We start from the raw sequence: 19,288 nt of genomic DNA on the forward strand, positions 1-19,288 counted from the left end.
AAAAAAAAAAATTTCAGTTAGAGAAATGTTTTGTTCTCTAGGATTTGTCCACTTCCGTGAAAAAACTAAACAAGGGTAGATGATGAAACGAAAACAGAAATTAGAATTATATCAATTCTGTAAATAAATTAAACTACCATATGTATTAAGTAAATAAAAAACAACAATACAACCAATAAAACATAATGAAATGAGTAAATCTTTAATGCAGCAACAAAAAATAATAAAAAAATGTAAAGTAGATAATAATTTCAAATTCTCGTATTTGAGTGCGGAGATGAAAAACTTTCCAGAATTTATTTTAATCACAGAATCAATTTCCACTGATGTTTTGTGCACGAGGAGTCAGATTCAGACCTGTTCTGCTCTCTTGGCGTCGCTCTCTCTCCCGAGGAAGGTTCCCTCCAGCACCGAGCCCACGATGGTCAGACCTTTACCTGCTTTCAGCTGCGTGGTGAAGGACAGGAGACGAGGATGTTTCACAGACAGCTCCGAGTCCAGATTGAGCAGCACCAGCAGCTGAGGCCTGCACAGCACACACACACAGTACACAATGCTCTCAATGCTGTAAAACACACACTGTAATGCATCTTTTCCTAACCACCATCTAATACTTACCTCTTCATGATTACAGCTTTATATAGTGCAGTGCATGTGTGTTTTAATTCTTCATGTTCTGGATAACAGTATGCATTAGTGCATATGGTTACAGTGACTCTACGATCACACAGTGACGGCTCTGAAATCAAGCGGTGGAGGTTTTTGTGGATGAGGATTAAAAGATTACGCAGGACTATCAGAGACGTGATGCTTTCAGGAGAATGATGTTAACCTGAGGTCAAAGGTGAAGCGCTCAGAGGATCTGTCATTATCATTAATCATTCACTCTTTATTGAATCCTGAAAAGTGTTCGAATAAAATCCACTTAAATTAATTCAGACTGGGTTATTCTAATGCAGATGAGAAATGATTTCACAAACAACATGGTGTTTTAGTTTCATTCAAGATACAATCAAGGTTTTTATCAATAATATGACTTGTTTATTGTTTTTGCATTTATTTTTTAGTCATTTATTTCAGTTAACACATATTTGAATAATATTTAAAACGATTGACAATTTATTTTATTAATTTATTAAATTATTAAATTAACTGTTATTTGTTTTTTATGTTTTTTTATTTTTATATATTTTTAGTAAACCATAATTTGACTTTTAGTTAACTATAACAACTCTGAAACGTTTGAGATGCGATCAGTGGTGTTACTCTTGAATTATCACTGAGATTTATTTATTTATTAAAATGTATAATTCGTTTTTAATTTAATTTAATTTAATTTAATTTAATTTTTTCATCTCAGCTGAACACCTCTCTGTTTTTTTTCATTTATTGTTGTTATTTTAATATTTCAAGTTATGCTAAAAGATTGTTGAGAAATGTTGCTTTGCTGATTTTTTTTATTATATATTTAGTGTTTTCTTAAATATTAAATATCTTAAATATTTTACAATTATTTTAACAATTTTTTTTTTATTTTTTTAATGATTTTTATTTTAACTCCCTGTAATAATCTGAATGTGATGGACAGACCACCATCATGTCAATCAAAGTGTCCCGGATGCATACTAAAGCGGTTCAGACACAGGACAAACTCTTTCCTTTAGTGGAGATTCACAGATGTCCCCAGATGAGTTTCTGCTGGCGTGGATTAGAGGCGCTGGGACGAGGAATGAACAGGTTTGACCTGATTCCTGAAAGACGGCTGAAGTTTCATCACAGCTCATTGTATCCAGGTTATTTAATCCAGCACAGATTACTGAGAGCTCTGGGAAAAATCCCAAACTGATTCCCTCTGGAGTACACCACAGGAGAGCCAGTTATATCCTGCTGTACTTCTATTCTTTAGACTGGATTTTAACTGGTTCTATTATTTGTTTAATTTTTCTATTTCCTTTTGATTTATATGTTTACTACTTTGTGATGTTTGTATCATTAAGTTTGTTAAAAAAAATCTATAATTTTATTTTTTATTCACTGAATTTTCCAAAACACAGTAACATTTAATATATTTTATATAATAAATCTAAAAAACGATATATATAAAAATTACATTAAATTAAAAATTAAATTCATGCATTTAGCAGATGCTTTTATCCAAAGCGACTTACAGTGCTTTCAGGCTATTAATTTTTACCTATCATAAAATATTAAATATTATAAAATAATAATAATAATAATACATGTAACTTTATATTTTATATAACACTACTGTTTGAAAGTTTGGGCTCAGTTGCTTTTTAAAAAAATATATGTTTGAAGTCTTTTCTGCAAGGCTGCATTTATTTGCTAAAAACACAGTAAAAATGTGAAATATTATTACGATTTAAAATAACTGTTTTCTATGTGAATATAAAGTAAACTGTAATTTATTTCTGTGATGCTCCGCTGTATTTTCAGCATCATTCCTCCAGTCTTCAGTGTCACATGATCTTCAGAAATCATGAAAATATGATGATTTACTGCTCAAGAAACATTTCTGATTATTATGAATTTCAAAAACAGATTATTTGATGTATAAAAGATTCAAAAGAATTTTGAATGAAGAACATTTTGGTCATACAGTCCAGGTGTTTATTTTCTAATGTGTTTATTGGTTTGTGTATAGTGACCCTCACCTCCAGTTTTTGGTGTGTGGCGGTGCCTCCTCCAATCGGATGAGAGCGTATCGCGCGGCGTTGAGTGACAGACCGCGGATCCCGTCGCCCCACTCTTTCTCCGCTCTGAACACAGACAGAAAGACTGAGTTTAGAGACAGTCACTCACTCAGTCAGATGAAGCACAGACTCGGCTGTAACACACTTCTGCAGCTCTTACCCGCGGTACTCGATGTATTTGTAGATGCATCCAGCGATGAGCATCGCCACCAGAGCGTAGTACCAGGAGGAGATGAACATCAGAGCCAGACACAAACTCATGCCCAGAAACGACAGAGTCCTGATGAAGGAGAACAGCAGCACCAGATCAGAGAAATCAGCCGTGCATTTTACATTAAACAGTCGAATGAAGACTACACAGCAATATGAATTGCAAATTGTGACGACTCTCTGTTATACACCTGAAGAACATAATGGAAAAACATCTATTTTCATTTCTTTCTTTGTGTATCTTCAGCTGAATTTATCAAATCAACAGAACAGAATCTGAGCAATGACATGTTTCTCTGGGTAATATTATGGTGTATATATAATTCTTCAGTATTTACAAAGTTATTGCACTTTAGTTCCCCAGTTTTTGTATATTAAACACCTCTACAGAGTTATTTAATTGAGTTGCCAGAATTGACTAGACTGTGAAAAAAAAAATGCGAAAGTACAAATAAACAGTAAAAAAAATTAATATAAAAAATTAATTAATTTTTTTAATATATATATCATATATAAGTATAAATAAAAAATAGAAACTACTATTTAAAACATTGGGGTCTGTAACGATTTTTTTAATAATTTCTACTATTATTCATCAAGGATGCATAAAGTTGATTTAAAAAAGGCAATAAAAAAGACATTTTTAATGTTAAATAAGATTTATTTTTCAAATAAATGCTGTTCTTTCGAACTGTCTATTCATCTGTGAATCCTGCAAAAATAAATGCATAACTGTTTCCACAAAAAAATTGTGCAGCACAATATTTCTTAAGCAGTAAATCATCATATTTTCATGATTTCTGAAGATCATGTGACACTGAACAATGGAGCAATGATGCTGAAAATTCAGCGCTGCATCACAAAAATAAATTACAGCTTATTATATATTCTCATAGAAAACAGTTGGGTTAAATTTGAATAATATTTCACAATTTTACTGTATTTTTAATCAAATAAATGCAGCCTCAGTGAGCAGAAGAGAGTTTAAAATCAAATCAAACAGCGGATGTGTCGTGTCTCTCACCAGTGATAGTATCTGAATCTCGGTCTCCAGTTGGGCGTCCTCAGCAGCGTCTGCAGAGCACAGGCCAGATTCACGAACAGATAACACATGAGGAAGAACCTGAGGAGAGACACAACACACAGTCACACACACACACACACACACACACTGAAGCAGAAACGCTCAGACGTCAGCTCACATGGACAGGATCGGAGCCACGGCGTCCAGAGAAGCGATGAGGATCCCGCTCTCACAGATCACAGCCGTCAGAAGAAGAGCCCAGGTCGGCTCTCCGTTAGCTTTCCCATGACCAAACACCTGAGAGAGCAGCAGAGGAGCGTCAGATGAGCAATATAACACTGAGACATGTCACATTATTCAAAAGATATCCAAGGAATAAACCGTGCCACACAAAAACACAGTTTAACAGCTATTGCTACTGTAATAAACCTGAGTAATCTGGTATTAACCAGCACTGTCATTAACAAACTCGAATGTTCTGAACGCTTCTTACACTATTTGAAGGAAATACCATTTTAATTTCCATATTTCCACTTACTTTTTAACCTAAACTAAAACTAATAAACTTAGTTTTTTTAAATAAATTATGAAATGCACATCCCTTGTGACTGTTTTGTGGTCACGGGTCACACATTTAAATCACGTCACGAGATATCTGATGCATCTGTAGTGTGAATGATACCTCGAGGAAGGGCACGATCCCGTCCCGCGCGATGGCCTGCAGCAGCCGGGGGGCGCCGGTGAGACTCTGAAGCCCCGCCCCACAGCAGGAGAAGAACGAGCCAATCACGATCACCCAGGGCGAGGGCCAGGACAGTGTGCCAATGACTAAATTACCTTTAACAGAGTCTCCGAACCTTAAGAACAACAACAACATCTAAATTAAACCATTTTTTTATTAATACAAAATATATATATATATATATATATATATATATATATATATATATATATATATATATATATATATATATATATATATATATATATATATATATATATATATATTCACTCCAAAATTCCCAGCACATTTCACAAATATGATTTTATAACAGTATCAATAATTGAAGAAGCATTAGTATTACATTTTTATAATAAACTCTGTATAAAATTAATCTATCTCTGATGCACAGTTCGGTAGCAGAAAGTATTATTGTTACATAAAACTATTATTATAATAATAAAATAAACCGAATTAAAGCAGAAATAAAACAAATATTAAATAAAGAATATGTGGGTCAAAGATGAAAAAGGGTTTAAGCATAAAAACAATAAGTGTAATACTGCTTTAAATTGTTAAATAAATAAAACATCTACAATTTTATCCAAATTTTGACATTTTATTCTCCAAAAACTTAAAAGTAGATACTTTACTTGCATTTAATGTACTTTCTAAGAACATAAAATTGTCAAATGTCTTTGAATCATGTATTAAAAGTTAATTTGTATATACATTAAAAGTTAATTTGTATATACATTTTAATGCACCAGTCAGATTCTGTTGTTATTAATGCACATTGCACAAAACTAAAAATCTATTTTATAATAAAAAATAGGCAAAGAAAAATCACCTTTATACTGATATCTTTCAGTATTGAATTAAATATCAAAACATTTCACTGAAAAAAAAGAAGCTTTTTTTTAATTGCTAGTTAATTTCATAAACAACTGCAAAGAAACAGCAACTTCTTGCAAAATGTACTTAATTTCAACAGTTTTAACAGTGCATCTCTGGAACAAGTGATTGCGGTCTGTGTTTTGGAACAGACACAAGTATGTTCCTGTGATATAATCTTGAGGTCCTACATATAAAGAGTTCATTGAGCGCGGTGCAGAACAACCTGCCGTTATTAAAGCAGACTGCCTGTGTGTTTAGCCAGGAAAATGAGGATATTATGAGTGGAAAAGGAGAAGCAGAAAGCGCTCACTTGTCTCGGAGCAACACACCCTCGATGCAGGCGCCGAACATCACCACGCAGGACAGATCTGAGTTACACTGCTAAGAAAACAAACAGCATCTGGCCTCACACTCTGTGTCTCACAGACACGCTGCTGACGCTGATTCTAACACATGGTGAAATATACACAGCGCTGTAGATGGAGGATACAGATGATGGTGGTGGTGGCGATGGCGAGGATGGTGCCGATGGGAATAGACCTCTGAGCGTCTCTCAGATCCCCGGATCGGTTCGATCCAGCCATGATACCTGCACGGCAGAAACAGAGACACGCAGAAGTCACATCTGTGGCTTTTCAGAAGGTCTCAGATGAGAAAAACAGAAGTTATAGAGAGAAAAAGAGAAATATTACTGGTGTATGAATAATGGAGTTACAGTAGATTACAAAACTGCATGATTCTAATTCAGTATTTATCATTGAAATAAAGCTGAACTAAAATGTTTACACACACACACACTCACATACACACACACACACACACACACACATACACACTAGATGAAAAACCTAAACTTAAACCAATAATGAAAATAAAAATAAACTGAAGTACTAAAATTACAAACATTTAAATGTAAATAAAATTAAAGGCAAATAAGAATTAAAAAATACAAAGAAAATAAATGAAAATGACAAAAGCACACAAAAAATTACATTTTTTTTTACTAAATTAAAAAAATTATAATTATTATACTATAAAAGCAGAAACTATAAAATACAAATATTAATTAACTCTACACTGTATACTATATTACTATAATAGAAATAATTCTAAAATAAAACTGGTTAGAGTTGATGAAACCAACGAATTTCTCACTTAAAACTTTATTATAATTAATAAGTTTAAAGAAACCGTAAAATTTGAAAATATTACGTTTTTTAGTAAAAATATAACGAATATATAATATATTGTAGGTATACAGCTTACAGTAGGTATATTTATTACTATAATATTAAATCAAATGTTTTTTTTATTGTTGTTTTATAGTGTTATAGAAAATTCCTTGTATTAATTGAGTGAAATCAGCACATTATTTGAACCGGTCACTTTCTGTAAACTGTTTTTTTAATTGAACTAAAACAAGCGATTATTTCCAAGCGTCCCTCTGAAAACAACATGAAATCAGCTTGAGAAGAGATGATATAATGCACAGGATTACACGCTGTGTTATTACAGTACGGTCGTGTCCTGAAACACTATCTGTGTGTTGACAGGGAGTTGAGCGGCGTCCCGCTGGATCAGGACCAGATCAGAGCAGCGCTGGAGATACCTGTGACGGAGGGGAAGTAGATTCCCACCAGCAGCGTGAAGAAGGCAGTGATGTCATTGACCACATACGGCATGAGCTTGTCCTGAGACGCGTCGCTCGCTGGCACCGAGGGCACGGCTTTCTCCACCAGCATCCCAGCAGGACCGTAGCTTCCCCACATGTTCTCTGTGCATTAGATCAATGACTAAATACATGAGCGCTCGGCGTATGATGAGGGAAGGTTATACACATACACACTGGAGAGCAATAGCTCAAGCAATATCTGATGCATCTGTAGTTAAAAAGAATACAAAACGTCTTCATATACAGTACAGAGCAAAAGTTTGGAAACATTACGATTTTTAATGTTTTTGAAAGAAGTTTCTTCTACTCATCAAACCTGCATTTATTTGATCAAAAATACAGAAAAAACAGTGATATTGTGAAATATTATTACAACTTAAAATAATAGTTTTCTATTTGAATATACTTTAAAAAATAATTTATTCCTGTGATGCAAAGCTGAATTTTCAGCATCATTCCTCCAGGCTTCAGTGTCACATGTAACATCAGTCGATCACATGATCATTTAGAAATCATTCTTATATTCTGATTTATTATGAGTGTTGGAAACAGTTCTGCTGTCTGATATATTTGATCAATAAAAGGTTAAAAAGAACTGCATTTATTCAAAATAAAAAAAAATTCTAATAATATATATTCTAATAATATATTTTCTTTACTATCACTTTTTATCAATTTAACACATCCTTGCTGAATAAAAGTATTGATTTTATTTTAAAAAAGAAAGAAAAAAAATTACTGACTTCAAATTACTGACCAGTAGTGTATAGTTATTACAAAATATTTATATTTTAAAAACATAGCTTCCTTTTTTTTTTTTTTATCCTAAAAAAGTATCACATGTTCTGAAAAATATTAAGCAGCAGAACTGTTTCCAACTTTGATAATGAATCATCATATTAGGATGATTTCTAAAGGATCATGTGATAATGATCCTAAAAATTCAGCTTTGCATCACAGAAATAAATGATAATTTAAAGTATAATACATTTAGAAACAATTATTTTAAATTGTAATAATATTTCACAATATTACAGTTTTTTCTGTATTTTTGATCAAATAAATGCAGACTTGATGAGCAGAAGAAACTTCTTTCAAAAACATTAAAAACAGTAATGTTTCCAGACGTTTGGTCTGTACTGTATTTAACCCATTCAAGGTTCTGTGAATATGATGGAGGCTCTCACCTGAAATGACTCCGCTGGTGAGGCCGGGGATGCCCTGGATCTCGGTGACGTTATTGAGGCTGAAGTATTCATTGCAGCTGGCGTTGAGCTCCGGACCTCTACAGAACAGAGACCAGAGCTTGGTGGTCACGGTCACGTTGTCTATTATTTCTGTCTTCATGCACTTGTCGAAGCCGTGGTTCTGCAGCGTGCGGTTGCCCAACAAACAGACCCTGGAGAACAAAAGAGCCTTTACCAAGAATCCAGAGCAAGAATCAGAGTTTACTGTAAGGAGGTTTGTGGTGATTGAGAAAGCCTGTGTTCTTCTGTGAAACAAACACTGCTGAGGATGTTTGTGGTTCAGTGAAACACACAGCAATGAGAGCTGCTGCAATCTAGAAAGAAGCTTTGTTTAGTTTAAAGAGGCCATGCTGTAAAACATGAAATACAAGGAGTAATATAGTGCTTTTGATGGCTTAAGGGCAAAAATATAAAAAAATACTAAATAAATTAATAAAAGTGCTTTTCAGGTAAGTGAAATAAAAGCACTTAAAAATATATACAATAAATAAAAATAAAATATTTTTAGGTAAGTGGAAAAAAAGCACATAAAAAAAAAAAAAAAAAAAAAAAATTATATATATATATATATATATATATATATAATAAAATAAATTTTATTTTTAGGTAAGTGAAATAAAATAAAGTAAAATAAAAATACCTAGTCATTTTAGGCAAGTGTAACAAAAGTGCTTAAATTAAAATACTGTTAAATAAAAAATAAAAAAATCTAATAATTTTAGGTAAGTGAAAAAAGTGCTTAAAAAAAAATAAAAAAAATAATATATATATATATATATATATATATATATATATATATATATAAAGTGTTATTTTTAGGTAAGTGAAAAAAAAAAAATAAAAAAAAAAAAATAAAAAAAATATGTAGTCATTTTAGGCAACTGAAACAAAAGTGCTTAAAATAAAATATAAAAAATAAAATAAAATAAAATAAAAAAGTAGTCATTTTAGGTAAATAAAGTAAATAAGTAAATAAATAAATAAATAAATAAATAAATAAATAAATAAATAAATAAATAAATAAATAAACATTATTTTTAGGTAAGTTAAATAAAAATGATAAAAAATAAAATAAAATAAATTAAAATAAAATAAAAAGTAGTCATTTTAGGTAAATAAAGTAAATAAATAATTAAACGTTATTTTTAGGTAAGTGAAATAAAAATGATTAAAAGAAATCTAGTCATTTTTAGGCAAGTAATATAAAAGTGCTTAAAAAATAAAATAAAATCAAATGTATGACTTACGGAAAAACTGGAGGTTCAAAGATGGTCTTGATGACCCCGGCGTAGATGGCCAGGATGGAGAGCACCACACAGGCCAGGAAGACCAGCGCGAGCTTATTGACGTACTTCACACCGACGAACACCACGAGAGCCATGAGCGTCAGACAACACGTCCCGTACACACGCATGTTATTCAGCAGAGCGTCCGCCTCCTGCTCCTTCTCCTCCGCCTTAAAGATGGCAGCGCTGGGCACGATGTACGTCTGTCACACAACACAGAAACACAGTGAGCTTCGCTGAATATCCAGCAAATCAAGGGGAAAGATGGGAATCATTATTAGACATTCAGTCTCTGACAAATAAGAGTTTTAGCAGGGGTTTATAATCGTTAAATGCCACAGACTCCCAAATATGATCATCCTTGTGTGATTAACTCTCATCCTAAAATGTTAAAGATGCTTTAAATTTAAATACATATAAAGACAATGTGTATATATAAAGACCCACTTTAGACTGTAAAAAACGTACTATATTACATGTGTAAATTATTTAGAAAATATTTAGTTTTTTATACTGTTCAATTTATTATTTGTTTAGTCTGATTTTTGTTAATTTAAGCATCTAAAATTAATGTTATTTTAATTATTAATTTATTCATTTTCATTTATTTATATTTGAATTAATTAATTAACACATTAATGTTAATAAAAAAAATATTCACATTTTTAGTTTTTTTTTCCACGAACCCTTAAAATAAAATTCACAATTTTGCTTAATTTTACATTTGCAGCAATTAACACAAAACGCATAAAATAAAATAAAATGAAATAAAATAAAATAAAATAAAATATCACCATGTTTTATATCAACTGCAAAAACTCACTAAAAATATCTCATGAATATTAACAGCAATCATTGGATAATTCCTCAAACGAAAGTTCAAAGTTATTCTTAGATGATCACTTTGTCCTAGCAGCTAATTAGCAGTTTCTAAAATCTCTCGTCTTTGGATTTCTGTCCCTAATCTGACTGTAACCTTTAACAGCACACACAACACTCACCAAGAAGATCTCGATAGTCCCGAGGATGTACATGGCGCCGGCGAACGTTGTGCCCAGATAGAAACACAGACCCACAGCGCCTCCGAACTCAGGGCCCAGAGAGCGAGAGATCATGTAGTACGAGCCTCCAGCTGCAGACAAACATCAGCAGAGTGAATGTGACACAGAACGACAGGCTCTTGAGGGTAAAACTGTGCAGTTCTACTGGAAACCATTGCTACATCTGCTATGAACACCATAAACGCTCATGCATTGAGTTTTTGAGATTTTAAGCGGATCATGATGTCATTTCCTGTTTAAATACAAACTGAGAGCGATACATTTAATAAGAAAATGTCTTACCTGGAACAACACCGTTTGTAGCAATGGCACTCATTGATATGGCTGTCAACATTGTCTGAAAAAAAAAATGTTCACGGTATTTTATTAATTCAGAATAAATAAATAAATAAAATCACAAAAAATTACAAACTTTACAAAAATTCAAATTAATTCAGATAAAACATTTTTTTTTTTTTATAAATTGCTTTTCTTATTGTAAAAAAAAAAAATAGAAGAAAAATAATCAAATTATAATTCTATTTTATATAAAATAATGCAATATTTACTAAAATGTTGATTTAAATTGTAACATATTTTTTATTATTAAAAATAAAAGGTCCACAGGTTTTGTAAATAAAACGTTAATAATTATATGAAAAATCATTATTCCAATTCTAATGTGTAATATAACATACAATAATTTAATATTTACTACAATTATTAAAATTTGAAAATATCTTTGTTATTATTTAATATATATATATATATATATATACATAATATGAAGTATTGTTTTATTTAGTATCATCTTGATTTCATTGTTTAAATATTTTCTTCATTATTTAATAAAAAATAATTAAAATCATTCTATATATTTACTTTTTATATTTTTTCTTATTTAAAAAAAAACATCTTATATAAAACAACGTAATTTAAAGTATAATGTTGATTTATTTGTTGACTTATTATATAAGCAATTATTTAAGAAAAAAAAAACATAATAATATATTACATTTAAATATAAAATTAAGTTAATATTTACCAAATATTAAAGTATTCTACATAATATTAACCATTAAATAATACAACAATAACATTGTAAAGGAAGTTTCAAATCCAGATCAACTAGTTGTCAAATCAGTTATTTTGATATCACAAAGATTATTTTTAGAATAACATGCGCTGATGAATCGATCACATTCAGACCAGGAACATGCATTAATAAAGAAACTCAATCAGCATCATCTCAAGATAACAATGCGCTTCTTCTCTGTTTCCAGGAAGGGTTAGTTCAGTTAAAGGTCGTCTGCATCTGGCCGTTATGCAATCGGAGTGTCCTTGAGCTCAATCCCTGGACTAAAGCCAATTAACAGCCACAGGCTTAACGAGGGAAATGAAGGAGATGAGAGTGATCTTTACCGGCCAGATACAGACACATTTCACAGGAATCGTTTCCATTCGGAGGGGTTCACAAATAGACCATTATAAATAAATCAGTATTTACATATATATATAAAAATGGAAGAAATCATTTTGAATCATGCAATCACTTCCATTTAATTCCTGCATGCAAAAAATAAAAACATCTAGAATATGAGTGTGAGTTTGTGTATTTTTAGCTAAAAAAATATATTTCTGCATATTTTCAAAACAACCTCCTTTTCAAGCTTTTTAGCATTTGTCATGAATAAAAACTTTTCCTCATCCAGTCAGTTCCTATTAAGTCCAGCAGTCCTGTGTTTTTCATTCTTATTGAACATCCTGTTCCACTCAATAATAATGCGATGTATTAAGGAAGAAAAACAGGGTGTAGACACGGCTCTGATATTGATTTAGCTTCCGTCTCGTCAGTGCCAGCTTTAATCACACTTAGAAACGCTCATTTATCTCTAACAGACGTTACATAAACTGCTTCCTGAAGATCCTGACGGAAAGCTATAATGACTCTATTCAGTGAAGGTGAGGTTTAGAAATAATCAGCGGTGTTAGAGACTTCTGAGCTCGGGAGGTTTCAGATGAAAGACTTACACACGAGCAGCACATGGACACAATGATAAAGGACTCCAGGATTCCCGCCGTTCCCACGATCCATGTCATTCTCAGGAAGAGGATCACTCCCAGGATGTTCTGCAGACAGGGCAGGTAGACCCCGATGAACGTCCCCATCTGTGGACTCTGCTCACAAACACATCGCAGAAGAGACGGCGTGAGAAATGCACGCTTGAAATCATCGCACATGCATGCAATAATTACGCAGAAAATCTAAAAATTAAAAGCTTTGCACACTAATGCCACAAAGAACTTATTTCTATAGTATTTAAAAATGACACACATATACCAGCAGTTATTGTTGTAGTTATAACCGTTTCTATTATATTTTGAATTAGTTTCTATTTTTAAATGGTCTGTTTTCATATTCATTTTTAGTAAATGTTTTAAATTGTGTTTTCGTCATTGTATTAGGGTTTTTTTTTTTTTTTTTTTTACACGTGACCCTGGACCACAAAACCAGTCTAAGGGTGCAAAAAAAAAAAAAAAAAAAATTTCTAAATATTGAGAAAATCACTTTTAAAGTTGTCCAAATGAAGTTCTTAGCAATGCATATTACAAATCAAAAATTAAGGTTTGATAAATGTATGGTAGGAAATGTATAAAATATCTTCATGAAACATGATCTTTACTTAATATCCTGATGATTTTTGGCATACAAGAAAAAAAAATTATTTTGACCCATGCAATGTATTTTTTAGTTATTGCTACATTTATTTTTTTTTTTTCACTTTTAATTCTGGTTATTTTAGTACTTCAAGTTAAACTGAATTTTTACAATAAAGCTGAATTTCAGTAAAAATTTGATGTTTAATTCAACATGTTATGTGCAATTTATTTGTAATCATTTGAGAACTTTACTAGCAATACAAAAAGTTTAAAATTTTTCATATTTCAAAACATCAACCACCACATATGCAATGCAAACCCAACATCAATCTCAACCATAAGTGCTGTTGCATCTAAAGCCTTCAGTCTTACAAGAGAAGCAATCCATGTCAACCATCCAAATCATAAATGATCCAACACTTTGATTGCTTCAATCTTCATACACAAGTTGCATCATAACTACAAAAACCATAACCACAACCTGTGCACAACCAAAAAAAAGTAAATGCATATATAAAGATAAAAGCATACCGCGTTGAGATGATTCGGCTTTAGTCAAACACACTCTACAGATGAACCCAGGAGCTTGAGCGATCTTTCCTGATGCTAAGAGCTGAATGGAGATGTATTGCTCAGTTTAAGACTAATGAGAGCGTGTTTGTCCAATCACAGATAGATGTCCGGTGACGGGGAGACTGGATGGGGACTGTGGTTTGTGGCTATCGCCTGGACATTGCTTCAACATTTTTACTGACTGTCAGCAATAACCACGAGAACTCAAAGTTGATGCCCGCTGGGCTTGAAACGGAAATCAAAGAAAAATTGTTGCATTTGTGCATGTGTTAATACAACTTTGCATAAGAATAATACGAATTTGCAATATGGACGTCATATTTAATTTAATGTGAATAAAGCGAGGCTGAAAGTAAAATATTCTGTGTTATGGCATATGGTTTTTATTAATATTTTCATTTTTTTTTTTACATTTTCAGATTTCATTTAAATGTTAGTTTTTAGTAAATTTGTTGTGGATTTTAGTCAAGTTTTGTTATATGTCTATTTATTTTTATTCATTTTATTTTATCAAGACAAAGTAAATGAAAATGCGAAATGCTACCTTATATTTATACATATATTAAACTGTTTTTATATAGATTTTTTTAATATTGCTAAGTTTATTTAAATTCAATTAAAAACAAACTTTGTTTTTAGTTTTAGTTAACAATATTAAAACATTAAGTTTTATTTTTTGCTTTTTAGTACACAATAGGAAAAAAAACTAAATTAAAACAATATTTTGCCTCGTCAACTAGCTGAAATAAAATAATTTAAAGAGTTTTTTATATAAAGTTTTTTTTTTTTTTTTTTTGTGGTAGTTAACTATATTAACTCCAAAAATTCTCCAAAGAATTAAATATTTTATTTGTATTTTTTTTTAGCTATCTTACAATAACCCTGGCTCAGACTGAGGTTTATTGCATTTCCTGAATGGTGAAATGAAACAATGTAACGATGAGAAGTTTCTGTAATCAGACATTCCAAACGTTTGAACCTGTGTTCATTTCCTGTCTACAAAGGCTGAAGAATGCTGAGAATGTGTGTCTGATTTGATTCTGATTAGAGCACACAGACACACAAATCTCAAACATCCTCTCACTCAGGTAACTTCATGTCGCTTCTCTAGTGCTTCATTTACAGGAAACGGTCTGAAACTTGAGCTTAAGTCATGTGAATGTTTTGATGGTGTGTAACGGTTCTCAGTGTGTGTGTTACCTTGACTGTCTTCTTCTTGGCCCCTTCGTCCTCGTCGGCCTCCTCGTGTTCCCGGACGCCCTGCGTGAGGTTCGTGTAGTTGGCCAGTTTGTTGAGCAGCGAAGACACCATGGGATTGCTGTCCATCTCCTCCTGAAAGGGTAAAGGTCATGTGTTTGAGGAAAACACAAACGATGCACTTCAAACCTCATTTCAAACAATGTCTCGTAAAAACCCGGAGTAAAAATACTCGCAGGCACCAGAATCAAAGGACGTAATAACAGCTCTGTCCGTCCCAAATCTTAAAATTACACCAAAATAAACTTCACGACCCATGAACTGCTTTATTTATGATCGTAAACATGAGACGAGAATGTGGAAAACAGAGTAGAGAAAAGCCAAGTAATAAACACAGAGTTTGTTCAGACTTCAATGCAGTAATATAAATATCACATCTTCATATTACACTCAAATCCACAATATACAAAAACACATTTTTGCATAAAGAAAAAGTATGCCAGTTTGTTTATTTATTTATTTTTAGAATAATGACATTATGTTATATCTTATTCCACCAAAAATATTGTAATACTTTAATTTTACTTAATCAAAAAAATATTTTTTTGTTATTAATATATTGTATTATATTGTTTTAGCTCATTTCCACCAAAATTCATATTACTGTAATACCAAAAATATTATATTTATATTTTTATAGTTGTATATAAAATATTATAGTTATATTATTATATTATTTTAATTATAAAATAAACATCAAAGTGGTATTTATTGCACTATTACAATTAGTCTTGAATCAGGAATTAGTTTCATAATTTTATATTAAGAGTTAGAATTTAGTTAGTAAATATTAAATAGTATTTTAGAATCTAAACTAGTATTAAAAAAAAATGAAAGCACCTAATAAAAAAACAAATACAAAACTAAAAACTAAATTGTTTAGATGAATTGCTGAAATTAACATTGAGGATAAATGTGCAAAATTGCCATGGAGCCAAAAAAAATGTCAAAAACAAAAGAAATTATTTGCAAAAAATTTTTAATTAAATTAAAAATAGACGTATTCAATAATATTAAACTTAAGTTTGAAGATACCTCAAAAAGTGCCATGTTTTTCCCATCATACAGCGTTCCCTTCTCATCATCTGCGTTATTAATGAACGGGCTGCTTTCCCTTGGGTTTCCATCACCTGTATCAGACAGATGGAGAGAGAGAGCGACAGAACAAGAGAGAAAGAGAGGAAAAAGACATGATTACAGGTGATTACAGGAGATTTGACGCTTGCTTGTGAAGCGAGAGGCGTTTATGGTCTCTTATGTGTGCTCTCCTGGGTAAATTAGGAAAGAGCAGACTTCCTATCACCGCCGCCGGTCAGACGTAATGATTTTTCTATAATTAGAGCATGATGGTGATCAATGTCCTCCGGTTCACTGGTCAAACTCTGTGCCGCTCAGAGAAGCACTTCTAACTCCTCAAACGTATAGCTGGAAACATGCAATTACTGGGCTCCTGCTTATACATAGATGCTAAATTGCAGTGATTTAAATAAACATCTGGACCGGGCTGCGTCACTCCAGGATTTATTTTCAGATTACATCTCTTTATTCATTTCCTCAGACCTGTAATTTCAAAGCAGCGTATAATTCAGCTTCAGAACGACACGCTGTTCCAAGATTCATTCTTAGATTCATCTTCTGAGACGCCGCAGATGCAGAATTAAATACGTCTGAACAGTTTTACTTTGTAAACAGCAAAGTCCAAGAGTATGTTTAATGGTAAACTTCAAAATAAAATGTGTGCATGCTGTCTAATAAGCCTGGCATTGTATGTTATGATTATTGTTGGCTTGCTTCTCTGTTCTGTTCGGATAAAAGCATCAGCAAAACACATAAATGTAAATGTATGATTATGCAATGAAACCACAAGATGCTCTAATGTGCATAAGAGTCATTTTTCATACCGCCTGAAACAATAGTGCATTTGCAAACTGGTTTGAAACCATTTGGTGCACACATTATTCAATAATTTCAAGCAGAAAGTGTATTTAAAGTGATGCTGTAGTCACAGCTCTTTCTAAATACATTGCATTTACGCAGACGTATCTGACAGATGTTTTATTTAAAGCACCTTTACATGCATTCAACATAGACATTTAATCAGAAAGTGTGTGTGAGCCACAGTCAGCTGTTCTACAACTCCACCAGAACAGAACATGCTGGCTAAGATCGTAAGAACCTGGTTGAGGTCTTTAACTATGATAGTTGTGCAGAATCAAAGCAACTATAAAAGTCCGAAAATATATAAAGCCCTAAGAAAACAGATGATCAGAATCCTAACATAACTAATGAACATAACTAAACATTCTTCTAGTAACATTAACAGAAACTTTGATAAATGTTTTGAACAGAATTCTCAACGCATTCGCACAAAAACAGGATTTATACATGGTTTATGTAACATTTTGTCTGGAACATTCTTAAGAAAACATTCAAAGTAACATCTCCATGTTTGCAAAATTCTAAAATGTAACGTTCCATTAAAGTTGTTTCTCATGTGGACATTCCTAAACTTTTAAAAACTGGACATTTTGAACATTCTGAAAACATTCAAATATATAACATTTAATAACTTCATGGGGACACTAGCAATACATTCTCAACATAACATTTTAGTAAATATAATTTCATGTATTAAGACATTTTATCAGAATCGAATGCTTCAAGTGCCATTCACATTACACGTGGTTTTAGATTGAAAGGGTTTCAGTCCCTCTTTGTTATATTTTTGGGACTGTATTTATATGAGATATTGTAAGTAACTCTACTGACCCATTCACTCCTAATCTGTTCAGATGAAGAACCAACTTCATCTACATCTTGAATAGCCTGAGGTACATTTTCAGCATTTTTTTTCATGGGTAAACTATTCCTTTAAAGTCAACATGAAAAGCAGTTCGACAGCTATTTCATATTTCAGAAAACACACAAATCCGAGATCAGTTACTAGTATTTGAAAGAAATCTCTTCTGAACTTTTGTAAACTGTAAAGTGTGAATAGTTTAGTTTTGAACTGTATGTATCATATTCTGTTCACACTCACATGTGCATCTATGACTACAGACACTTGATACAGTAATGTTAAATCTCACGAGACGTGATCCACTTTCATCAGAATGACCCAGATTACAGATATGCTTATATGACTGCAGACGTCACAGCGCTTCATTCAACGGTTCTAATGCTGCACGATGCACTCCCTTCATCCAGAGACACTCGCTCGCAGAATGAACCAGTGAACAGAACAGAAATGATCAATAAATGGATGGACATTTGGCTCCAAAAAAATTCTTTTTTTCTGTATTTTGTGTGATTTTCCAGCGAATTGAATACATAAATAAATAAATAAAAACCTTCCAACTAAAATGATTTATATCCTTAAAGCAAGTTACAAAAACAAATATCAATCAAATGCATTAAAAAGTATGCAAATTGTGTTTAAAAAAAATATTTTTAAAAACTGAATCAATTAAGAACATCGTCTTAAACGTCTTAAAATTTTAAGCAATTTTGCTTCTTTTCCAAAGGATGTGCAGATATTTTTTATTGGGGAAAAAAGAAAGACAAAAAGTCTTGTTAACTATCTAAACAATGCAGCATAAGCTGGAACACATGCCATGCCAAACTACCATAAACTCTACTGCAACTGGAAACTCAGGGAGGTTTTATAGTTATATTACAATCAGTCTCGGGTAAAACCACGGACGAACCAGACGGATGTGATGATAACATCCAAAATGAGCTACAAGATCACAGAGAGGTTCTTGGTTTAAGACCATTCTTCTTCCAGACATGACAGAGGTGTGCTTTGACCCAGTGTTTACAAACACTCGAATTGTAGACATCATGGACGTAAAAGATCAAATATAGCAATGATCGCAGCGAGAATTCAGCTTCCTTAACTACAGAGACTAAACTTGATTCTGCTGGAGACAACACTGATGGATTATCAAGTGATCCTAATAAAAGAGACCACATCATAGATGGCC

The 19,288-nt window shown here is 32.1% G+C and overlaps 1 protein-coding gene across 7 annotated transcripts in view; it reads right to left on the reverse strand.

Moving 5' to 3' along the window:
• slc12a7b (solute carrier family 12 member 7b) overlaps window positions 1-19,288 on the reverse strand; it is a 56,532-nt gene that overhangs the window by 10,338 nt on the left and 26,906 nt on the right. For all 7 annotated transcript variants that reach the window (XM_026201626.1, XM_026201631.1, XM_026201630.1 and 4 more), the window contains 16 exons: window positions 16,338-16,432; window positions 15,246-15,377; window positions 12,843-12,989; window positions 11,115-11,169; window positions 10,773-10,903; window positions 9,733-9,974; window positions 8,426-8,637; window positions 7,176-7,340; window positions 6,057-6,155; window positions 5,877-5,934; window positions 4,631-4,805; window positions 4,127-4,245; window positions 3,949-4,047; window positions 2,875-2,994; window positions 2,676-2,780; window positions 358-526 (listed from right to left, as the gene is read on the reverse strand). In XM_026201626.1, the coding sequence (XP_026057411.1) occupies window positions 358-526; window positions 2,676-2,780; window positions 2,875-2,994; window positions 3,949-4,047; window positions 4,127-4,245; window positions 4,631-4,805; window positions 5,877-5,934; window positions 6,057-6,155; window positions 7,176-7,340; window positions 8,426-8,637; window positions 9,733-9,974; window positions 10,773-10,903; window positions 11,115-11,169; window positions 12,843-12,989; window positions 15,246-15,377; window positions 16,338-16,432 (2,123 nt within the window). The remainder of the gene's footprint in view (window positions 1-357; window positions 527-2,675; window positions 2,781-2,874; window positions 2,995-3,948; window positions 4,048-4,126; window positions 4,246-4,630; window positions 4,806-5,876; window positions 5,935-6,056; window positions 6,156-7,175; window positions 7,341-8,425; window positions 8,638-9,732; window positions 9,975-10,772; window positions 10,904-11,114; window positions 11,170-12,842; window positions 12,990-15,245; window positions 15,378-16,337; window positions 16,433-19,288) is intronic.

The sequence above is a fragment of the Carassius auratus genome, chromosome 24 (assembly GCF_003368295.1).
Source record: "Carassius auratus strain Wakin chromosome 24, ASM336829v1, whole genome shotgun sequence".
NCBI lineage: Eukaryota > Metazoa > Chordata > Actinopteri > Cypriniformes > Cyprinidae > Carassius > Carassius auratus.